Genomic DNA, 19,269 nt, shown 5'->3' with positions numbered 1-19,269 from the left:
AGTAGCCAATCATGTTGGAGCATCTTTTGTAATGGGAAACCATAAGGAAGGATTGCAGCTGCATGAGGCTTGCTTGGTGTTTACTTCAGAGCTGACTGCTGTCTACTATGCCCTTTTATAAATATCAAAGCAAATTCAGAAAAAGTTTATCATTTACTTTGACTCATATAGTGCACTTAAAGCTTTAGAGGCATTTTCTGATACCCACAATCCTCTAATTGTTGAAATTTTAAGACTGCAGTAGAATTTATCTGTTTGTGAATATCGAATTCTTTACTGCTGGGTCCCTGGTCATATAAGCATTAAGGGGAATGAACTGGCAGACGTTACTGCAAAATCTGCAGTGGGGTTTTTCGCTAAGTTTCTTCCAGTTAGAGATATCAACATGACCATCAAGAACAAGATCTTAGATAAATGGCAGCACTTTTGGAACCTTCAAGTAAGCAACAAGTTACAAAGCATCAAGAATAAAGTCGAATATTGGAAGGCTGATAGAAACTGGAGTGAGGAGGTAATTTTAACTCGCCTTAGAATTGGTCACTATTGCGTTACCCATAATCATCTTTTAAAAGATGAAAGTGAACCTATGTGTTGTCATTGTAATGTTGTTTTATTAGTGTGTTGCTTTTTAACTCAATGGTCTTATTTTAGAAGACTTGGTATGAAGCATTTTAATAACTGTGACATACCTCTTGACTGAATAATCGAGAAAGAGGTCAACACTAATTTGTTTCATTATATGCAAGAGTCGGGTAAAAGGAAGGCATGAGATATCTCAAATTGATGCAGGTATTGATTGAAATCCAGCTAGTGGATGAAAGAATGAGTCAATTAGGAAAATAACAAAAGATAATGGTGTGGTTAGACGTTATAAAATTTAACACAACTTATATTTTTATGATTTTAAAACCAAAATATTTTAATTTTTTTAAGATATGGATAGCATTTTAAGCAATTTGAAACTTGGATGACAATTTTGTCATAACAGCAGTAATACAGTAGTAGTATTCAAATTTTTCTGTATATGTATGTTCTTTTGTATACTGTTTTTTTTTATCCCAAATATAATACTGTATGAATAATGTTATTCTTGCATCTATAATTCTCCAAACCATCATTTTATTACATTAATAACTTTTAGGTTATATTAACAGTATACACATATATCATGTGGGAAAAGTTTTGAAGCTGTACATATGATGCCTTGTGCAAAGATTTGTAAAAATGTTATGTTTAAACATTGAAACATTTTACTGTGTGCAGAGCAGAAGTGATGCAGACCATGGATTTTTGGGGGGGGGGGTAAGGAAAATTGTATTTTCCGTTGAGACAAAATCCAACAAAGAAGCAAAGTATAAAATACGATATTTTTGTTAACACATTCATCACGGCTTTCATCTTACTCTTTGTGCTGTGAGTTATCCCTCTTTCACTAAAGTTAAAATGTAGATTCCTTTAAAAATTTATTTTACTTTAATTAAATACCTCTTTTTACATGCCTCTTTTTACAACAATAATTATCCTTGTAATGGTGTAAAAGCATAAAAAATAATAAAATAAAAATCATAAATATTTTTTGCCCAAGTTTAGAATTTACCTAAACCTATTCCTATTGGCATCTACTATTGGTTAAACTGCCAAAACTTTAGTGTAAGGGTTCGAACCAGTCTTTTGCCATTGTGTCACTAAATCAGTGCTGCTAATATTGAATCTGTTCAACAATCTTAAAAACGAGATTTCTTCATTTGATACTCTTCTGTTATCAGGACCGGATTCCGAAATGCATGCATGCACTTGTGTAAGTATATATACACTGAAGTGACAAAAGTCATGGGATAGCAATATGCAAATATACAGATGGAAGTAGTATCACGTAGAAAATGTATAAACGCGAAGTGCTTTGGCAGGGCTTTCATTTGTGTTCAAGTTATTCATGTGAAGAGGCTTTGACGTGATTATGGCTGCACGACGAGAATTAACAGACTTTGAATGCTGAATGGTAGTCGAAGCTAGATGCATGGGTCATTTCATTTCGGATATTGTTAGGGAATTCAACATTCCGAGATCCACAGTGTCAAGAGTGTGCCGAGCGTATCACAGTGTCAGGCGTAACATCCCACCATAGACAGCGCAGTGGCCGACTACCTGCACTTATTGACCGAGACCAGCGACGTCTGCGTAGAGTTGTCAATGTTCACAAACAAGCAACACTGTGTCAAATAACCGCAGAAATGAATGTGGGACGTGTCCGATAGGACAGTGCGGCGAAGTTTGTCTTCCTTGGGCTATGCCAGCAGAAGACCGACTCGAGTGCCTTTACTGACAGCACGACATCGCATGCAGCGACTCTCGTGAGCATATCGGTTGGTCCCTACACGAATGGAAAACTGTGGTTTGGTCAGATTAGTCACGATTTCAGTTGATAAGAGCTGATGGTAGGGTTCGAATGTGGCGGAGACACCACGAAGTCGTGGTGGACCCAAGTTGTCAACAAGGCACTGTTCAAATTGGTGGTGGTTCCATAATGGTCTGGGCTGTTTTTACATGGCATAGACTTGGTCCTCTGGTGCAACTGAACCGATCATTGACTGGAAATGGATACCTTCAGCTACTTGGGAGATCACTTACAGCCATTCATGGACTTCACGTACTCAAACAACGATGGGATTTTTATAGATGACAATGCGCCATGTCACCGGGCCACAATTGTTCGCGATTGGTTAGAAGAACATTCTGGACAATTCCAGCGAATGATCTGGCCACCCAGATTGCCTGACATGAATCCCATCGAACATTTATGGGACATCATCGAGAGGTCAGTTCGTGCCCAAAACCTGCACCGTCAACACTTTCACAATTATGGACGTCTATAGAGGCAGCATGGCTCAATATTCCTGCAGAGGACTTCCAACGACTTGTTGAGTCCATGCCACGTCGAGTTGCTGCACTTCGCTGGGCAAAAGGAGGACCGACAAAATATTAGGAGGTATCCCATGACTTTTGTAACTTCAGTGTATATGCACATACATATGTACACTGCATACAAAAAAAAAGGGGGGTACAGTTCTATATCTCCCGTTTTACTGTGCTGATTGACAAAATTCAAATTGCGTTTTTCATGTCTCGAAAGTGCGCTTATGCTATATAACATTTATATATAGCATTGTTCTAACATAGGTGTTTTGACACAAAATTGGACTTTTTCTAAAATAACATTAATTTTTTTTCCTATATTTCGATTCTATGACTCAAATAGATGCCTAAAAAATTATGCCTAAATATTAGCTTTAAACATTAAATTAGGTGCGAAATTTATGGAGAAATTCAAAAATTTATCATGGCCCCTTCTTTTTTCAGTTTGCATCAAGAATAATTCACTTGGCGAACTTCTTAATATATGGCAACCTAATTGTCCTTTACCTTCCATTGTGCAGAAGCAGAAAAAAAATTCACATCGCTCCTACCTTTTTACATTGTGCATGATCGGCAAAAAAGTCACATCGTTCCTACTTTCAAATAATTTTGACAAAATGCCTAAACCACATTTGATGTTATTATCTCTTTAAACAAATATGCCAAATTTGAAAACGTGCCAGTATGTAAATTCATGTATATCTTTGGAAATTTTGAATAAAAAGCTGTAATTTTTTGCAGGTATGCTTAGAAATACATCTACTGTAAGATGATGGTAAAAATATTTTTGAAAAATTTATAAAAATTATTTTAAAATACAAATTTTAAAAGTAAATCATAAAAAATAGATGAATTTTATTTGGAATGAACCTAAATTTTGAAATGTGAAAGGAAGAATCAAATAAGTTTAATAAAAAAGAGGTGTTAATAAATATATACCAAATTCAATTAACATTGAGGAGATAAAATTTTGAGAGCTAATTTTTTAAAAACTACTCGTGCGATTTTTGCAAAACTTGGCAGTTTGGCATAATTTTTAATCGTAGAATCAAAATATGGAAAAAAATTGGTATGTTATTTCAGAAAAAGTCTGATTTTGTGTCAGAATACCTATATTAGAACAATGCTATATATAAATCTAATACATATCCTAAGTTGCACTTTCGAGAAATGAAAAACGCAATTTGAATTTTGTCAGTCGGCCGAGTAGAACACGAGATATAGAACTGTCCCCCCCTTTTTTTGGCGCAGTGTACCTACATGCATACATTTCTGAATATGGTCTTTCTATTGGTAACAGAGCCAGTATGCTCTATTTCAACCACGTCAGTTGTTTTCCAACAATGTATGCGACTTTTTGGTTTGGCGTCTGGATACCTTTTTGCTTTCTGATACAATCTTTTGCATAATTGCTTTTAGTTTCAAACGAACAAAAAAAAAAATCTATTCATCGCAAAGATGCCCAGAGGTCTGGACATTTCAGATGTATTATGGCACTGCTGACCTGAAAAATGATAACATTAGTTGGCATGTACTTTGCACCAATTTAATGCCATTCGAATGATGTTGAAGCTGTTTGAGAATCACCGATGTTACTTTCTATTCTGTCAGTAGCAGTATTCAATTCTTAGGCACGCTGAAGTGACCCTATATTTGCTTCTTATCCCTCTGCAATTTCTTCAACATTTTTCTTTCATCTTTGGTGCTTGAATCTGAAACACAGTTGCCAAGTTTACAGCTGCTTTTTCTATTTGAGTTGATGTCATCAACAAGCTCTTCTTCAAATAAATCCAGATATTTTATTGATTCATCAATTAAAAGAAGCTTTCAATTACATCTTTTTTTTTTTTTTTTTTTTTTTTTTCCAAATAGCATGAAACGTACGGCAAATGTAACATTTCATGTAGAAATTTTGTAAAAACATAATATGGACTGGGATACACTTGAAAAAATTAGTAAGTCACTGGACATGCTGCAACAATATAGAAAAATACACACAACATAATCTGAAGGAGTCAAAGTTCCTCTACACATATTGAAGGAGTGAAAGTGGTATGGTGATTTCAGAATAATAATAAAGAACCAAACCCTTAGCTCTTTGGATGTATAAAATACAAATACAGTGAGGAATCACTAATTCAGCACAGTTTTTGATAGCTTTAGGGGAAAAAAAAAAAAAAGAATTTGAGAATTTATTATAAAATTAAAACACATTCTCTATATATAATGAGAAGTTAATAAAAGATGGAAGATGTAGTTTTTAGTATCCAAGGCACAAAAGAACTGTTGGCAAGATAAGGTATACTATCACGATAAGTATCATGGCTCAGATAGTACAGAACGAATTATCTGGGAAGATGATATGCCAGAGAAGTGTTAATAATATAGCTTTACTTAGGGTACTTTATGGTTATCAGCATCTCCATGGAAAAGTTGCAAAAGTTATTGGCAAATGATTAATTTTTCTCTAGGTAAAAGCACAAAAGGCAATGGTGATTTTCAGAGTCGTCGAGTACTAAGAATTCTGTACAAGAGCAATCAATCAATAAAATTGAAAAAGCAAATAACATTGGTAACAAAACACTTAATCTTATTCAATAAATCCTTCTTTTTTTTTTTTTTTTTTTTTTTTTTTTTTTTTTGTACTTTCATTCTCCCTCTGTGTGCAGGGATCTGTTTTCACTTAAAAAAATCAGAGTTGCACAAACTTGACATCTGTATAGCATCAGTACTACGCGTCATTCAGGATAGAAGTGTGCTACATAACTATTCTGGTGACATATGGCTTTGCCTCATAAATATATTTTTGCAGCTATTTGATGAAAATGTGGAAAATAACACAGTATTATACTTGGTTAAAAGTTGTGTTATTTATTTATAATAAGTATTTCATGCAATATTTCTGCATTTTGTTGATTTTGTAATATGTCTGTGAACGAAAAATACACAGAAATTAATGGGAAGGGGGGAAAAAAACTACGGATTAAACCCTAAATACTTACAACATAATCCTGTCCTAAAAAGATTTTTCCTATGACACAAGTTTGTGTTTTTCATAATATTAGTGTAATTCTATTTTTTCTAGTTATCAAAGATGCGATATGTCAGTGTCAGAGAATTCCGAGGGAAAGTTATGGTGGATATACGAGAATATTATGATGCTGATGGTGAACTGAAACCAGGGAAAAAAGGTAAATTAATACATTAATACTTAAATAATAAAGTTAATTATAAATCAGTTACCTTTTTTATTTTTTTAATATATGGCTGTCTTTTTCTGTAATCGTATCAGAATATGAGTAGTACACATTTTTCAGTTTCCTTGTTTGGGTAATATATTTTTTTCAGTTCCTGTAAAGCACCTCATGATAATCATCTATGAATTCAAGAGTTGAAGTTGTCAATCAGGTGTTACAGGTTAATCAGGTATTACAGGTCAATCAGGTGTTACAGGTGTTCCAACTGTAATTTTAGCACTTAATGTGTTAATTTACTGTTTAACATTTAACCAGATTTTAATGTTTAAACTTATACAGTATTTTCTGCATTTCCAATTATTTATTATACTACTCGCATGTATTCTTAGAAGGAAAAACAGTGGAAGTATATATTCATTATTTTTAACAGATTTTGCTAAATTTTCTCTTCAAAAACATTAAAATCTGCAGGTGATGAATATTAAAATTTTTCTTTTATCAATAAATGTTTTGTCAAATGTCTTTAACTGATTTTTAATTTTATTCTTATTTTTTACCATGCTGTAAATAATTTTCAGTTACAACTGATAAATAAGGGAAATAAAATACAACATTAACTACCTTGTTAAATTAGGACTATGTAGTTTCCTTTAGTACTGTGATATACGGTGTTTATTCTGGGGTTCTATCACCTGAGCAATACTTCCCACATAAATGAGTTTCGTGCGGAACCTTACATTGAAAATTTTTTCCTGACTTATCTCCATGGAAGGATGTAGATAATTCTGGAAAAAAAGTACTGGCACCATTGCCATGTGAATCCAACGTTAGAAGCTGCATTCTTGTAATGACAGGTAAAGCTGGAGGAGGCGGGGTCAGTCCAGTCCAGAAAAGGAGCCAATTAGCGTCGTGATAGATGATGCAAGGCATGCTGTGAAGTAGAAAATCAAGGATAAGTCGAATATCATCCCTTAAAATGTTCGTAAAAATATGGTTAATTGTATAAGAATTGTCATTATACTGAAGTAGAAAAACGTATGCAGAGACAAAAAAAAAAAAAAAAAAGTTTTTTACAGTTTTTAGTCCACTTTAATAGTTGGACCACCCGTACTACCTGCACCAGCTCCAGGGAATCCACTAGGTGCACCACCTGCAGACTGGTACAATTTTGTGATAATTGGATTCCTTTAGTATTTTCCATTTCAAATACATTATTCCCCAAAATTTATGAACCATTTCACGAATTAACTTTTTTCTAATGTTTTACAACCTTCATTAAATGCTATTCTCCATAAAGCTCTTTATACCTGCTTGCTTCAATAATGTTTGACTTAATATATATTTTTTCCCTCTCCTTTCCTAAATGATATGTACTTTTTTGAATATTCTAACAGTTCTGCAAAATTTTATTTGAAATATGCCACAGCATTTTACTCTGTTCATATTTATTGGACTCACCATGAGATATCCAGTCAAGTAAGACTCAGTGGCATTAACTGTAGAGGATTGAAAAGCAGACAAAAACATACAATTTAATCTTTCATTCTCTAGATTTGAAGTCCATGTGATTTACTCCTTTTTCTTATGTGAAATAGGATCTGTGATAGTATACCTTATCGTGCCACCAGTTCTTTAGTGCCTTGGATACTAAAAACTACATCTTCCATCTTTTATTAACTGCTCATAATATATAAAGAATGTGTTTTAATTTTATAATAAATTCTCGAATTTTTTTTCCCCCTAAAGCTATCAAAAACTGTGCTGAATTAGTGATTCCTCACTGTATTTGTATTTTATACATCCAAACAGCTAAGGGTTTGGTTCTTTATTATTATTTTGAAATGACCCTACCAATTTGACTCCTTCAATATGTACTACATTAAGTGTGTAGAACCATTTCAAGATTCGCATCTCTGCACGTAAAAGGGCCATGTTTTTAACTTAATACCATGTCAAAGTTTTTTAACCTATATGTACACTGCTCAAAAAAAAAAATGGGACAGTCCTATATCTCCCGATCTACTGGGCTAATTGACAAAATTCAAATTGCGTTCTTCATGTCTCAAAAGCGCGACTTAGGATATATATTAGATTTATATATAGCACTATTCTAACATAGGTATTTTGACACAAAATCGGATTTTTTCTGAAATAACATACCAATTTTTTTACATATTTCGATTCTACGACTCAAATTACGCCTAAATATGAAATTTTGTAAAATTTGGAGCAAAATTTACGGAGAAATTCACAAATTTATGTTGCCACTTTTTTGTCAGTTTGCGCCAAGAATACTTCACTTGGCGAACTTCTTAATATATGGCAACCTAGTTTCCTTAGGAAAAAAAGTCACCATCGTTCCTTTTTTCCAAATAATATTCTTTATATTATATTTTTAATTATAATTTATTATTTTAAGTAATTTTTTCTTTTTCGAATTTCATTTTAATTGTGTAAGTTGCACTTTTTTTTTTTTTTTTTTTTTTTTTTTTCGAATAACTGTTTTAAAAATTTCTATTTACCTATTCGAACTGCGTAAATAAAGGTGCAGCGTTTATTTTATTTATTTTTTTTTTTCCAAATAGTTTTCTTTATATATATTTTTCGTCATAGCTATTATTTTAGGCCATTTTTAAATTTTTATACTTTTATTTTAATTGTTTGTGTTGCATTGTCTCTTCATATAATTGTTTTAAAATTTTCTATTTATTCCTTCGAACTGAGCATTTTAAATATATTTATTAATATCAATTTTCCAGAATTTGATTTTATTTATTTGAATTGCGTTTTTTTCGGAAGAATACTTTGTAACCTAGACTACGATGCGTTTGAAAACTGCATACTATATTAAAAGAGAAAATACAGTAAAGCACAGTTTTACACGCCTTTCAATGTTCCGTTCAGAAAAAATATATATAAATAAGAGAGATGTATAACCGATATTTTAACTTAGGATGACTTGCATACACTGCTTTAAACAGTTTTATCATTGTGCCCATTGCTTTACACAATTTTATCCTACATTTGGTTTCGTAAAATGTCATTCATATTTTAGTCAAATATTTTATTTTTGAAATCGCAAGAATCAAATATCATAAGATTGAAAAGTTTTAAATTTAAAAAAATACGAATAATAAATTTTACGAAAAAAATTTATTTTTCTTCTCTGTTTCTTTAAGCATTCTGAAAGTATATTGAAAAGTATCCAACTTTTCGAAACATTTTGGTATTTCTGACAATCATTTTAAATAAAGTTATCGCCTTCCATTTCATAAAGGCCCACAAACGGCCGAGCGGTAAAGTTGCTGAACACTGGTAGTTCACTCCGGGGTTCGAACCCCGGTAAACGGGCTGGTTGCATGGGCGTTTTCGTGGGTTTTCTCATGTGTACCGCGTATGACAGCTGGTTTCAGCTGGTTTCCTTTAAAAAGTTCTTCACGAAGTATTTCGTCAGAGCCTTTATCAGTCTTTAGAGGCTAAACATTTTGAAGCTATGAGATGAAAGGAAAGACTGGTTTCATCAAAAGGTTTTGGTTTATTTTATTATGACAAAGCACACTACGGCTATCTGCCTAAGGGGAGGGATGCCTTCCTGGAGGACTTTCTAAGGGAAACTGGCTCGCATACACGTTACACATAGGGAAAACCACGAAAACGCCCATGCAGCCAGCCCGTTCACGGGTTCGGTTCAAGTCCCAACTTTAAAAAATATGTATGTAAATATAAATTTTCATATTAATTCTCTTAGAAAGCATGTTTTAAGAAGCTAATTTTTCTCTCGCGTTATAGATTGTATAAAAAAACATGATATTTAATATTCACACTGGTAGTTCGGTCCGAACTACCAGTGTTCAGCGACTTTACCGCTCGGCCGCTGTTTCATCAGGAAGGGGAAAAAAACATCTTTAAGTGACATCCACATACATCACTGGATAAACTCCTGAATCTTCAAATAATTCGTCTGAGAAAATCATGGGATTCATCATTTATGATATGATATGATGTTCTATAACGTAATTTACACAACCATATAGTTTAAAACTAGTCGCTCTTCACTTTAATCTGCAATGATATCGTTTTGTCTTTTCTCTTAACACAAGCTCAATTGATGGTATTTGCTGGTGTACACGTCCAACTGTTTTCTCTTTGAACACCTTAATTCTTTGAAGTATCCTGATAGTATATTCGAAAGCGTCCAACTTTTTGAACATCTTGGTACGTCTGACAGCCAAATTTCCCTGCAAATTTTTGCTTACTTTTCTCCCTAATTTTCTTCTTTCCTTCTACAGTTATTTTCAGTGCTCACACAAGAAAATTAAGATTTTTCGACTGCTAGACTTCCATACATTTTGCATTCTTGTCAAATTTTTAAAACATCAATTATATGAATCGCGTTTCAGCTAAAGACAGCTTTTCATTTTCTAGTCATTTTAGCTATAAATAAAGTTTAAAGCGAAGTCCAAAGGATAAATATTTTAATTAAAAGATTTTTGCTAAATGACAAAGAAATAAAACAGTCCAGCAGGGTTTATTCTGTACCACAGAGTAACCCGATTCTTATACCGGCTGAAACAATCTAAATCATATTAAATATCATGTTTTTTTATACAATCTATAACGCGAGAGAAAAATTAGCTTCTTAAAACATGCTTTCTAAGAGAATTAATATAAAAATTTATATTTATATACATATTTTTTAAAGTTGGGACTTGAACCAAACTGTCAGACTTTTAAAGCTTATTTTACATGGTGGTTATTATTAAAGTTCCACTTTGAAATGGTCATAAAAGGAAAACTACCGGACCAAATGTTATCAAACTTGGGAATCGTGTAAAGGAGGTTATGGGAATTTATTTTCGGCGGGAAAAAAAAAAAAAAGAGTTCAAAAACTCAACATCAGGGGAAAAATGGCGCTGTATACAATATTGTTAAATGAAATAAGACACGAAAACATCTGTTTAAAATGTGTTTAATATTTTCCGAAACGTGTTACAAAGCATGTTCAATGTAGCGTCCAGCATTTTCCGAAAGCAAGTTAAATCATGTTACTGCATTCTCAACAGCAGCTCTTAGCATATCAGGTTTGGTTTTGGTTTGGCTTATTAGATTACAGCAAAGCACTCAAGGGCTATCTGCCTTAAGGGAGGGATGCCTTCGTGGAGGACTTTTTAAGGGAAACTGGCTCGTATACACGTTACACATAGCATATCAGGAGGAATGTTATCAGTGTATCACATTTTTCATTTCTGCCAAATTGTTTAGATTATCACCATAAACAGTGCTTTTGAGATAACCTCATAGACAAAAGTCACAGAGGTTGAGGTCTGATGGGAAGAGGGGAAGTGTTGGCCTATAAGACGTTCATTCGTGAAATGTTGCCTAAGTAACTACGCGACACTCTTGAGGTGGTGCCCAGCCCTGCATAAAAATCGTAGTATCTAAAATGCCACGTTACTGCAGTTCATGTATCACGAAACATTTTAATATTGGCTCTAAGTGAGCTGCAATCGCAGTGGTCCAGCTGTCGACTGCTCTTCAGAAAAAAAAATGGTTCAGTTATAAAACTAGCTGTCATTCAACAGTAAACGGTGTGAAATGACTGTTATGCAATCGAATGCAGTAGGAGAATGCAATGGAACTAGATAGATAACATGAGCGATTTCTTTGGCCCAAATCGATTAAAAGCGTTTTGAATCAGTATCTTCATGTTTTAGTGCCGAATTCAGGCTTAAAACATTACAAATTAGCGATCTGTCAGAAAACTATTTCCAGATTGTATGCACTTGTGAGAGTGATTTGCGATCTCACATTTTCTAATCGCTAATTCGTGATTTTCACGGACGAAATTCTCACTTACAGGGATGGCGCACTCGACATTTATCGAATTTAACGTCTTTAAATGGTAATTTGCCTACTTCAAAGTTTCTTAAGTGTATACAACATATTAAACCCGTTTAACAAAAGTTTAAGTTAGATTCCGACCCATATTTCGTTTAACAATATTGCATACAGCGCCATTCCCCCCCTGGTGGTGAGGTTTCGAACTTCCTTTTTTTCGCGGAAAATAAATTCCCATGACCTCCTTTTCACGATTTCCAAGTTTGATAGCATTTGATCCAGCAGTTTTCATTTTATGACCGTTTCAATGTGGAACTTTAATTATAACCACTCTGTATATTGTTAAATTTTAATTTGAAGCTATGTGTTATATGTATACCATGCGTAAAATTTTCGCTTTTATGAAAAAATAAAAAATCGAAGCAAATATACTTAGTATAATGGACCAAAACTGAAAACATTTCCCCTCCCTCCGAAAATAAAATATTGAAATTTCGAACTTGAATTTATTGGGTTATCGAAATATTTAATTTGACTTATCTTCTAAGTCCTAGTTCCGACAACAATTCCGTCAAAAATTTCGAATTACTTAAGCTAAAGGAAAAGATTTAGTATATATTCACTGAATGTTAATAAAGTAATCAGAGTGTAATAAAAATAGATTATAGAATTTACGCTGATGTAACTTTTTGTCTGACTGCACAACATGTAATGGAAGAGAAGGTTTGTAGAGATCTGTTTTTGACATGCCTCTAAAAGTAGATGTCATATTAATTTTGTCTCTTCAATGTCAAAAAACTTTCCTTTGAGAGGCAACTTTAGTTTTTGAGAAAGAAAAAAAAAATCACAAGAAGACAAATTTGAAGAACATGCAGGACGATTGAATATACATACTTATTTTCCGAACACAAGCGATTCTCCGACTGGTTATTGAATAATGAAAAGATGCATTGTCATGCAATACAAAACATTTGGAATACGTTTTCTGGCTGAATAACGTAAGATTAAAAGTCATCTGCTTAATTCACATCCATTTACTAGTCAACTACTCGGGCAATTGCAGAGTCGTTTTGATCCTGAGCTTGTAAGACAAACCTAATATCACTGGATTTAAACACTTCTTTAATCTTCCGAGAACGTTCCTTCTTTAGTTCATATTCCAAGAATATTAAGTGAATACAATTATTGCCAAAGAAATTGAATATTCATTTGCACTACGGCTTTGTAGTATACTAACGAGTTAACAAAACTTAAATTCTGCTTTTTGTGTCAAAGAATACAACAATATTTTAAATATTTACAAATAAAATATTAAATTGGAGCCTCATCAGTTGCCTAGCATTTGAAAAAGAAAAGATTGTTAAATACTAATTGTTTGCTGCTCAGTCTAACCCAGGCTGCATGGTTGGTTTTCGTAGTTTTTTAGGTTCTCTTTACAAAGATTCTTTATGAAAGCATCTTAATCAAATAGCTCCCATGTTCTTTCTATGTTCAAATAACCAACTAACCTAGTTTAAGCGCGATTTCCAAGTGAAGTTACTAGTAAAATCCGAATACTCATTAAAAATCATGTAGTAATCGGGAGTAACATGAAAGATACGGCGCCAATAATTGAAATGTTGTTACGGTACGCTGTTTCTTAACTTAGATGGTCATTCCTTAATTAAGTAGCCCACCAACGGCCGAGCGGTAAAGACGCTGAACACTGGTAGTTCAGTCCGAGGTTCGAATCCCGCGAACGGGCTGGCCGCATGGGCGGTTTCGTGGTTTTCCCCATGTGTAACGTGTATACGAGCCAGTTTCCCTTAGAAAGTCCTCCACGAAGGCATCCCTCCCTTTAGGCAGATAGCCCTCGTGTGCTTTGCCATAATTAAATAATCCAATCCTTAATTAAATATAATTGATTTGTAAATTCTACTAGAACTGACGGTAAGAATTGAAGTGGAAATAAGTAATATGGTGTGCAATCTTGATTAATATAAAATTAAAAATATTTGCATAGAAAAATGTTTGCATTCAGACAGAAAGTTTTTTGAAATATTTGCAATTACTTTATAAGAAGGATTTATTAATAACCGTAATAATTACTTATTATATTACTGATGATTAGGATTCAGTTCTTGTCAATTACATTCCAAATTAGAATTTTAAGGATATAATGAAAATACGCTACGCACAAAAATACATTTTAGGGAAAAAAATGAGTTGATTTTTTATGTTTTAAAACTTCTTAAATTCATTTAGTATACATCGTATCCTCGTTGTTTATTGAATCCAGAATGTTGGTGTCGTTTATATAATTATTCTTAGTTGTCCATAGAATCTGCTGACTTATCCAGCCATTAAGTAGCTGCAGATCATTTCTACATAACCATTGAACTTCCATTAATTCAGTCTCTAGAGGGTTGTATGTTTATATCATAATTTGACTTTTATAAAAAATGATTATTCTAAATATAATGTTTCTATAAAAATATATTGTGCTTTAAAAATATGGATAATAGTATCAGCCGCTCTTTCAGTAACTTCAAAAGCAACAGTTTGTTTATAAATAAATTATGCAGTTAATGTCATAAAATTCAAATAAATATCAAACGAAAATTCTCAGTTTTAGACAATTCGATTTAAACGAAGTAAAGTAGCAGACGATAAAACGCCGAAGGTAAAAATTTACTCTTACAAAAACTTACTCTTAAATTTTTTTAAAAAAAAGAAAAGATACGAGAGAAATTAAAAAAAAAAATAGTTAAAAATTTGAATAATATCATCTATAATTTAAAAAATAGCCTTTCATATAGTATTAATAAATATTTATTACGCATCATTGAGGGAAAAAATGTCATATAATTAATTCTCCGTAAAATTTTACTTGAAGTTTAAGGTTAAGAATAGCTGTGGCAATTCAGTGTAACAAAAATCCATAGACCACATTTGGCGTTATTATCGCTCAAAAAAAAAGTGCCAAATTTCAAAACGCGAAATTATGTAAATTCGTGTATATCTTAGAAAATTTTGAATAAAAAAGTCTAATTTTTTGCAGATATGCTTAAAAATACACCTACTTTAAGACGATGGTAAAAATTTTATAGGTTATAATTCAAAATTTTTTTCAAAAAATCTATAGAAATTATTTAAAAATAGAAATTTAAAAAATAAAACGCAAAAAAGGGGTAAATTTTATTTGGAATGAACCAAAATTTCGAAATGTGAGAGAAAAAATCAAAAAAGTTTAATAAAAAAAGAGATATTAATAAATATTTGGTAAATTCAATTAACATTGAGGAGCTAAAATTTTGAGAGCTAATATTTTAAAAACTATTCGTACGATTTTTACAAAACTTGGTATTCTGGCATAATTTGAGTCGTAGAATCGAAATATGTAAAAAAATTGGTATATTATTTCAGAAAAAGTCCGATTTTGTGTCAAAATACCTATGTTAGAATAGTGCTATATATAAATCTAATATATATCCTAAGTCGCGCTTTCGAGACATGAAAAACGCAGTTTGAATTTTGTCAATCGGCCCAGTAGAACGGGAGATATAGCACTGTCCCCCTTTTTTTTTTTTTTTTTTTTTTTTTTTTTTTTTTTTTTTTTTTTGAGCAGTGTACATAATATACACATATTTATGTAAATAATAGAGTATATAAATGATACTAAAATATACATACGTGTGCATGTGTGTTCAATGTTAAATTATTAATAAAGATTATCTCCTTGGAAATGAAGAGCGTAAACTATGTTATAGTTATAGTTGGAGAGCTCTTGCTCATTATTGTCATAATACGTCTTGGAATTCCTGAATTTTTTATGTTCTAAAAACAGACCTTTTCAGGGCTAGACTATCGGGAAGCAATAACTTTCTTACCAAAAATTACATTATACTAGGAAAGCCTTTGTAGTATTCTCTGTTCAGTCAAAAAATCCATTACAATAAGTGTCAGCTGCATAAAATCAAACAAGGAATTACACTAAAATTTTTTTCCACAAAAGGACAATAATTTTAGGAAGCAAGTTGTTTTAGAATGTGCAATGGCTACATCAAAGAAAAATACTGGCTACAAATTAATAATTCAAAAGCATTATACCAGAAGAGCTGAGGAGTAATACAGGGAGTTAAGAAGGCAGGAAAAGATTCTACATAGGAAGAAAAAGAGAGTTTTCTAGAGGAGCAGTACAAGGAAATTAAAAAGCTCAGGTCCGAAAAGAATCGGTAAAATAATATCAGCTGATAAACAATATTAGGAAAGATTTAATGCCAAATGGAATATGCTGTACAAAAAAAGATGGTGTGCAACTGAATGAAAAGAGATCTTAGCAAAATCGAGGCAATACTTTAAGGATTTATTCCATGGTAAAGACACTATGGATTTAGGCAGTAGAATTATATTTCCTTTTCATACTGATGGACAAGAACTTGATTTACCAAGTCTTTTTTGGAATGAATCTGCAGCCAAAAAAACTTAATTGAAACAGATCAGCGTGCCCTGATGGGGTTAATGCTGATTTGTTTGAAGGTTGATTAAGGCTATACATGCTATTGTTTGGAGGGTTTTGGACATCAGAGCAGATGCTTATTAAATGGGATGATGGCTCCATCTGTCCCGTCTTTAAAAAAAAGTGACAGACAAGACTTGCAACTACCGCAGAATTACTTTCTTGAATACTATATTTAAAACTTTCTCAAATGTTCTTTGCAAGAGGTTGTTACCACACGTTGAAAAAGTCATTGGATGGTACCAGTGTGGATTTATTAGAGAAAGGTCGACTACTGATCAAATTCCTTAAGCAGATTTTGAAGAAAACAAGAGAGTACAATATTGGCACCTGCTATCGTATCGTATTTGTATCGACTTCAAAGCTGACTCCCTGTATGACAGGATTAATCGGCAGAAACTATACGATGCAATGGAGGAATTTGAAATTCCAACTAACTGACAAAAGCTACACTAAAAGGGTGAAATGTAGAGTTAAACTTGGCAATGCTTTATCTGAAGTTTTCTATACTGACAGAGGTCTATGGCAGGGTGATGCTTTGTCCTGTTTACTTTTTAACCTCGCCCTTTAGAAGGCTATCAGAGCTTCTGGTCATATGAATAGAGGAATCATTGACCAAGACGATACAAATCTTGGCATTTGCCAACGACATTGCTTTAGTGGGTAGATCCAAAAAGTAGTCACAAAATCATTCAATCTATTAGAAGCTGAAGGCAAGAAAATTAAGCCTAACCATAAATAAAGATAAAATTTTTAGAATTGCCCGTAAATCAACTAATCCATCACCACTGACTGTGAACGACTACACTTTTGAAAATGTAGCACAATTCAAATATCTTGGAAATCTTGTCTCTAATAATAATGATTTATCTATGGAAATTAATAACATGCTCCTTATTGCAAATAGATGCTACCATAGTCTTTAAAATCGGTTCAAATTTCGATTTATTTGCCGTAATATAAAATTAATATATATATAAAACTCTGTTATGTCTCATCATAGTATGTGGCTGTGAGTGCTGGGCAATGACTAAAATAATTGAAAGTAAACTACTGATCTTTGAATGTAAAATACTAAATAATATTTGGCACTGTTTGTGAAAATGGTGTTTGGAGATCAATGTATAATCATGAAATTTACTAAAAATTTAAACAGCCTTATATTGCCAAGGTCATAAAAAGCCACAGGATTCAATGGTTAGGTCATTTATACAAAACTGAAGACACAAATCCAGTTAAAAACTCACATTTACTAAACCTATGGGAGATAGAAAGCGAGGAAAACCACCAATTAGGTGGCTTAATACTGTTGAGGATGACATTTACATTCATAGAGAAACTGAAGGGGTATTGCCATGAATAGGTCTAGATAGTGTAGACTGATTGAGATGGCATTCGCCAGCAGTAAACTGTAGTGCCTCAGAAGAAAAAGAAGTTAAGGTGTGTTAGCATTGCCATAAATTATTATTCTGCATCTTCACTAGATTTAATTGGGGGGGGGAGATTAAGTTTAGGAACTTAGTATGCTTTTATGAGAAGTGTAAAAATATAAGGATATTTTCAGCATTTTAGCTGAAATGATTAAAGCTTTGTCTTCTGAATTAAACTACTTAATGCTTGTCCGGCTGAAACCTGCAGGACCTCTGTTAAGACTGCCGTATTTGAATTAAGTTTTAATGCATGGCTAGTTTACAATCTAATACTTTATTATTTATTCATGAAAAAAAAAATTTTTTTTCAGGTATATGCCTAAATATGGAACAGTGGAATGCACTGAAGGAACATATTGATGATATTGATGCAGCTGTAAAGAAGTTTTAACTTTGGGAGCCAAAAAAAGAAAAGGCATATCTCAGAATATATTGTAACCCTTAGCCATTGTGTATTTTTTCAATTTGTTAAATTTCAAATGTCTGGTTTAATACTAAATCTTAAAAATCTTGAACTAAATCTTGAACTTCTTTTATATTCAATATTTCTGTTGTAAACAAGGGGGGACATTAGTTGTAACGAAAATTTATAAAACAAAACTCAATTTGTGTTTCATTACAAACATTTATACATTAGATTTCTTAAATTACCAGTATGGTGTATGTGTATTATGTAATTTTCAGAGTAATATGTACTATAAAGAATTCTGATATATTAAACTTTTATGAGACTTCTCTTTTCAGTTATATGAAAAAAATTAGAAAACCAAATAGTTGTAATATTAAGCTACATACAAAACAAAGAACCATATAGAAAATAATATTGATTCATATGAAATGCAGATATCAGTTGCCTTCTGTTTAGTTGATAACTCGTTTTGAAACCATCCAGTCTAATTCTGTCAACTATGTTTACATACAGTCTTAAAAGAAAGCTTTACCATTACAAATTATTTGTTCTAGATAATCTTTTAATACAAAGTTTTACACATTGTTTTAAGCTCTTAGAATTACTGCAGAAATCAGCTCTCTAACACCTTAACAGCTTTTTTTTTTTTTTTTTTTTTTTTTTTTTTTTTTTTAAATTCGATCCAAAAAAAGTCACACATTTTACTGCATATTTTTTTTTATTTTATAAGTTGAAAAATGGTATTAAAAGTAATATTTCTAATTATTTAAAGCATTTATAACAACTTTTTTTCTGGACATAAAATAATAGTTTTTTTCCCTGGAAGTTGTCTTTTCTTTCTCATGTATGCCTGACAGGAAAGTTACAATTACAGTTTTGCATATAAAAAAGTACGATTACTATGCAATTATTTCTGATTACGATCACTATATAATTATTTTTGATTGCAAATACTACAAGTACATTTACTTACTCTGTTTATTA

At 32.2% G+C, this 19,269-nt stretch overlaps 1 protein-coding gene across 1 annotated transcript in view; it reads left to right on the top strand.

Annotated features, from left to right (window-relative positions):
- Positions 1 to 18,613, top strand: part of Ssb-c31a (single stranded-binding protein c31A) — a 36,875-nt gene extending 18,262 nt beyond the window's left edge. Inside the window, exons 4-5 of the mRNA XM_085810515.1 lie at positions 5,999 to 6,104; positions 18,188 to 18,613. Coding sequence (XP_085666641.1) covers positions 5,999 to 6,104; positions 18,188 to 18,267 — 186 coding nt within the window. The 3' untranslated portion in view covers positions 18,268 to 18,613. The remainder of the gene's footprint in view (positions 1 to 5,998; positions 6,105 to 18,187) is intronic.
- Positions 18,614 to 19,269: the final 656 nt, after the last annotated feature.

This window comes from Stegodyphus dumicola, chromosome 2 (genome assembly GCF_044657685.1).
Source record: "Stegodyphus dumicola isolate Sdum_Otavi_A_Nest chromosome 2, ASM4465768v1".
Classification (NCBI taxonomy): domain Eukaryota; kingdom Metazoa; phylum Arthropoda; class Arachnida; order Araneae; family Eresidae; genus Stegodyphus; species Stegodyphus dumicola.
This window is presented reverse-complemented; position numbering and strand designations above follow the sequence as displayed.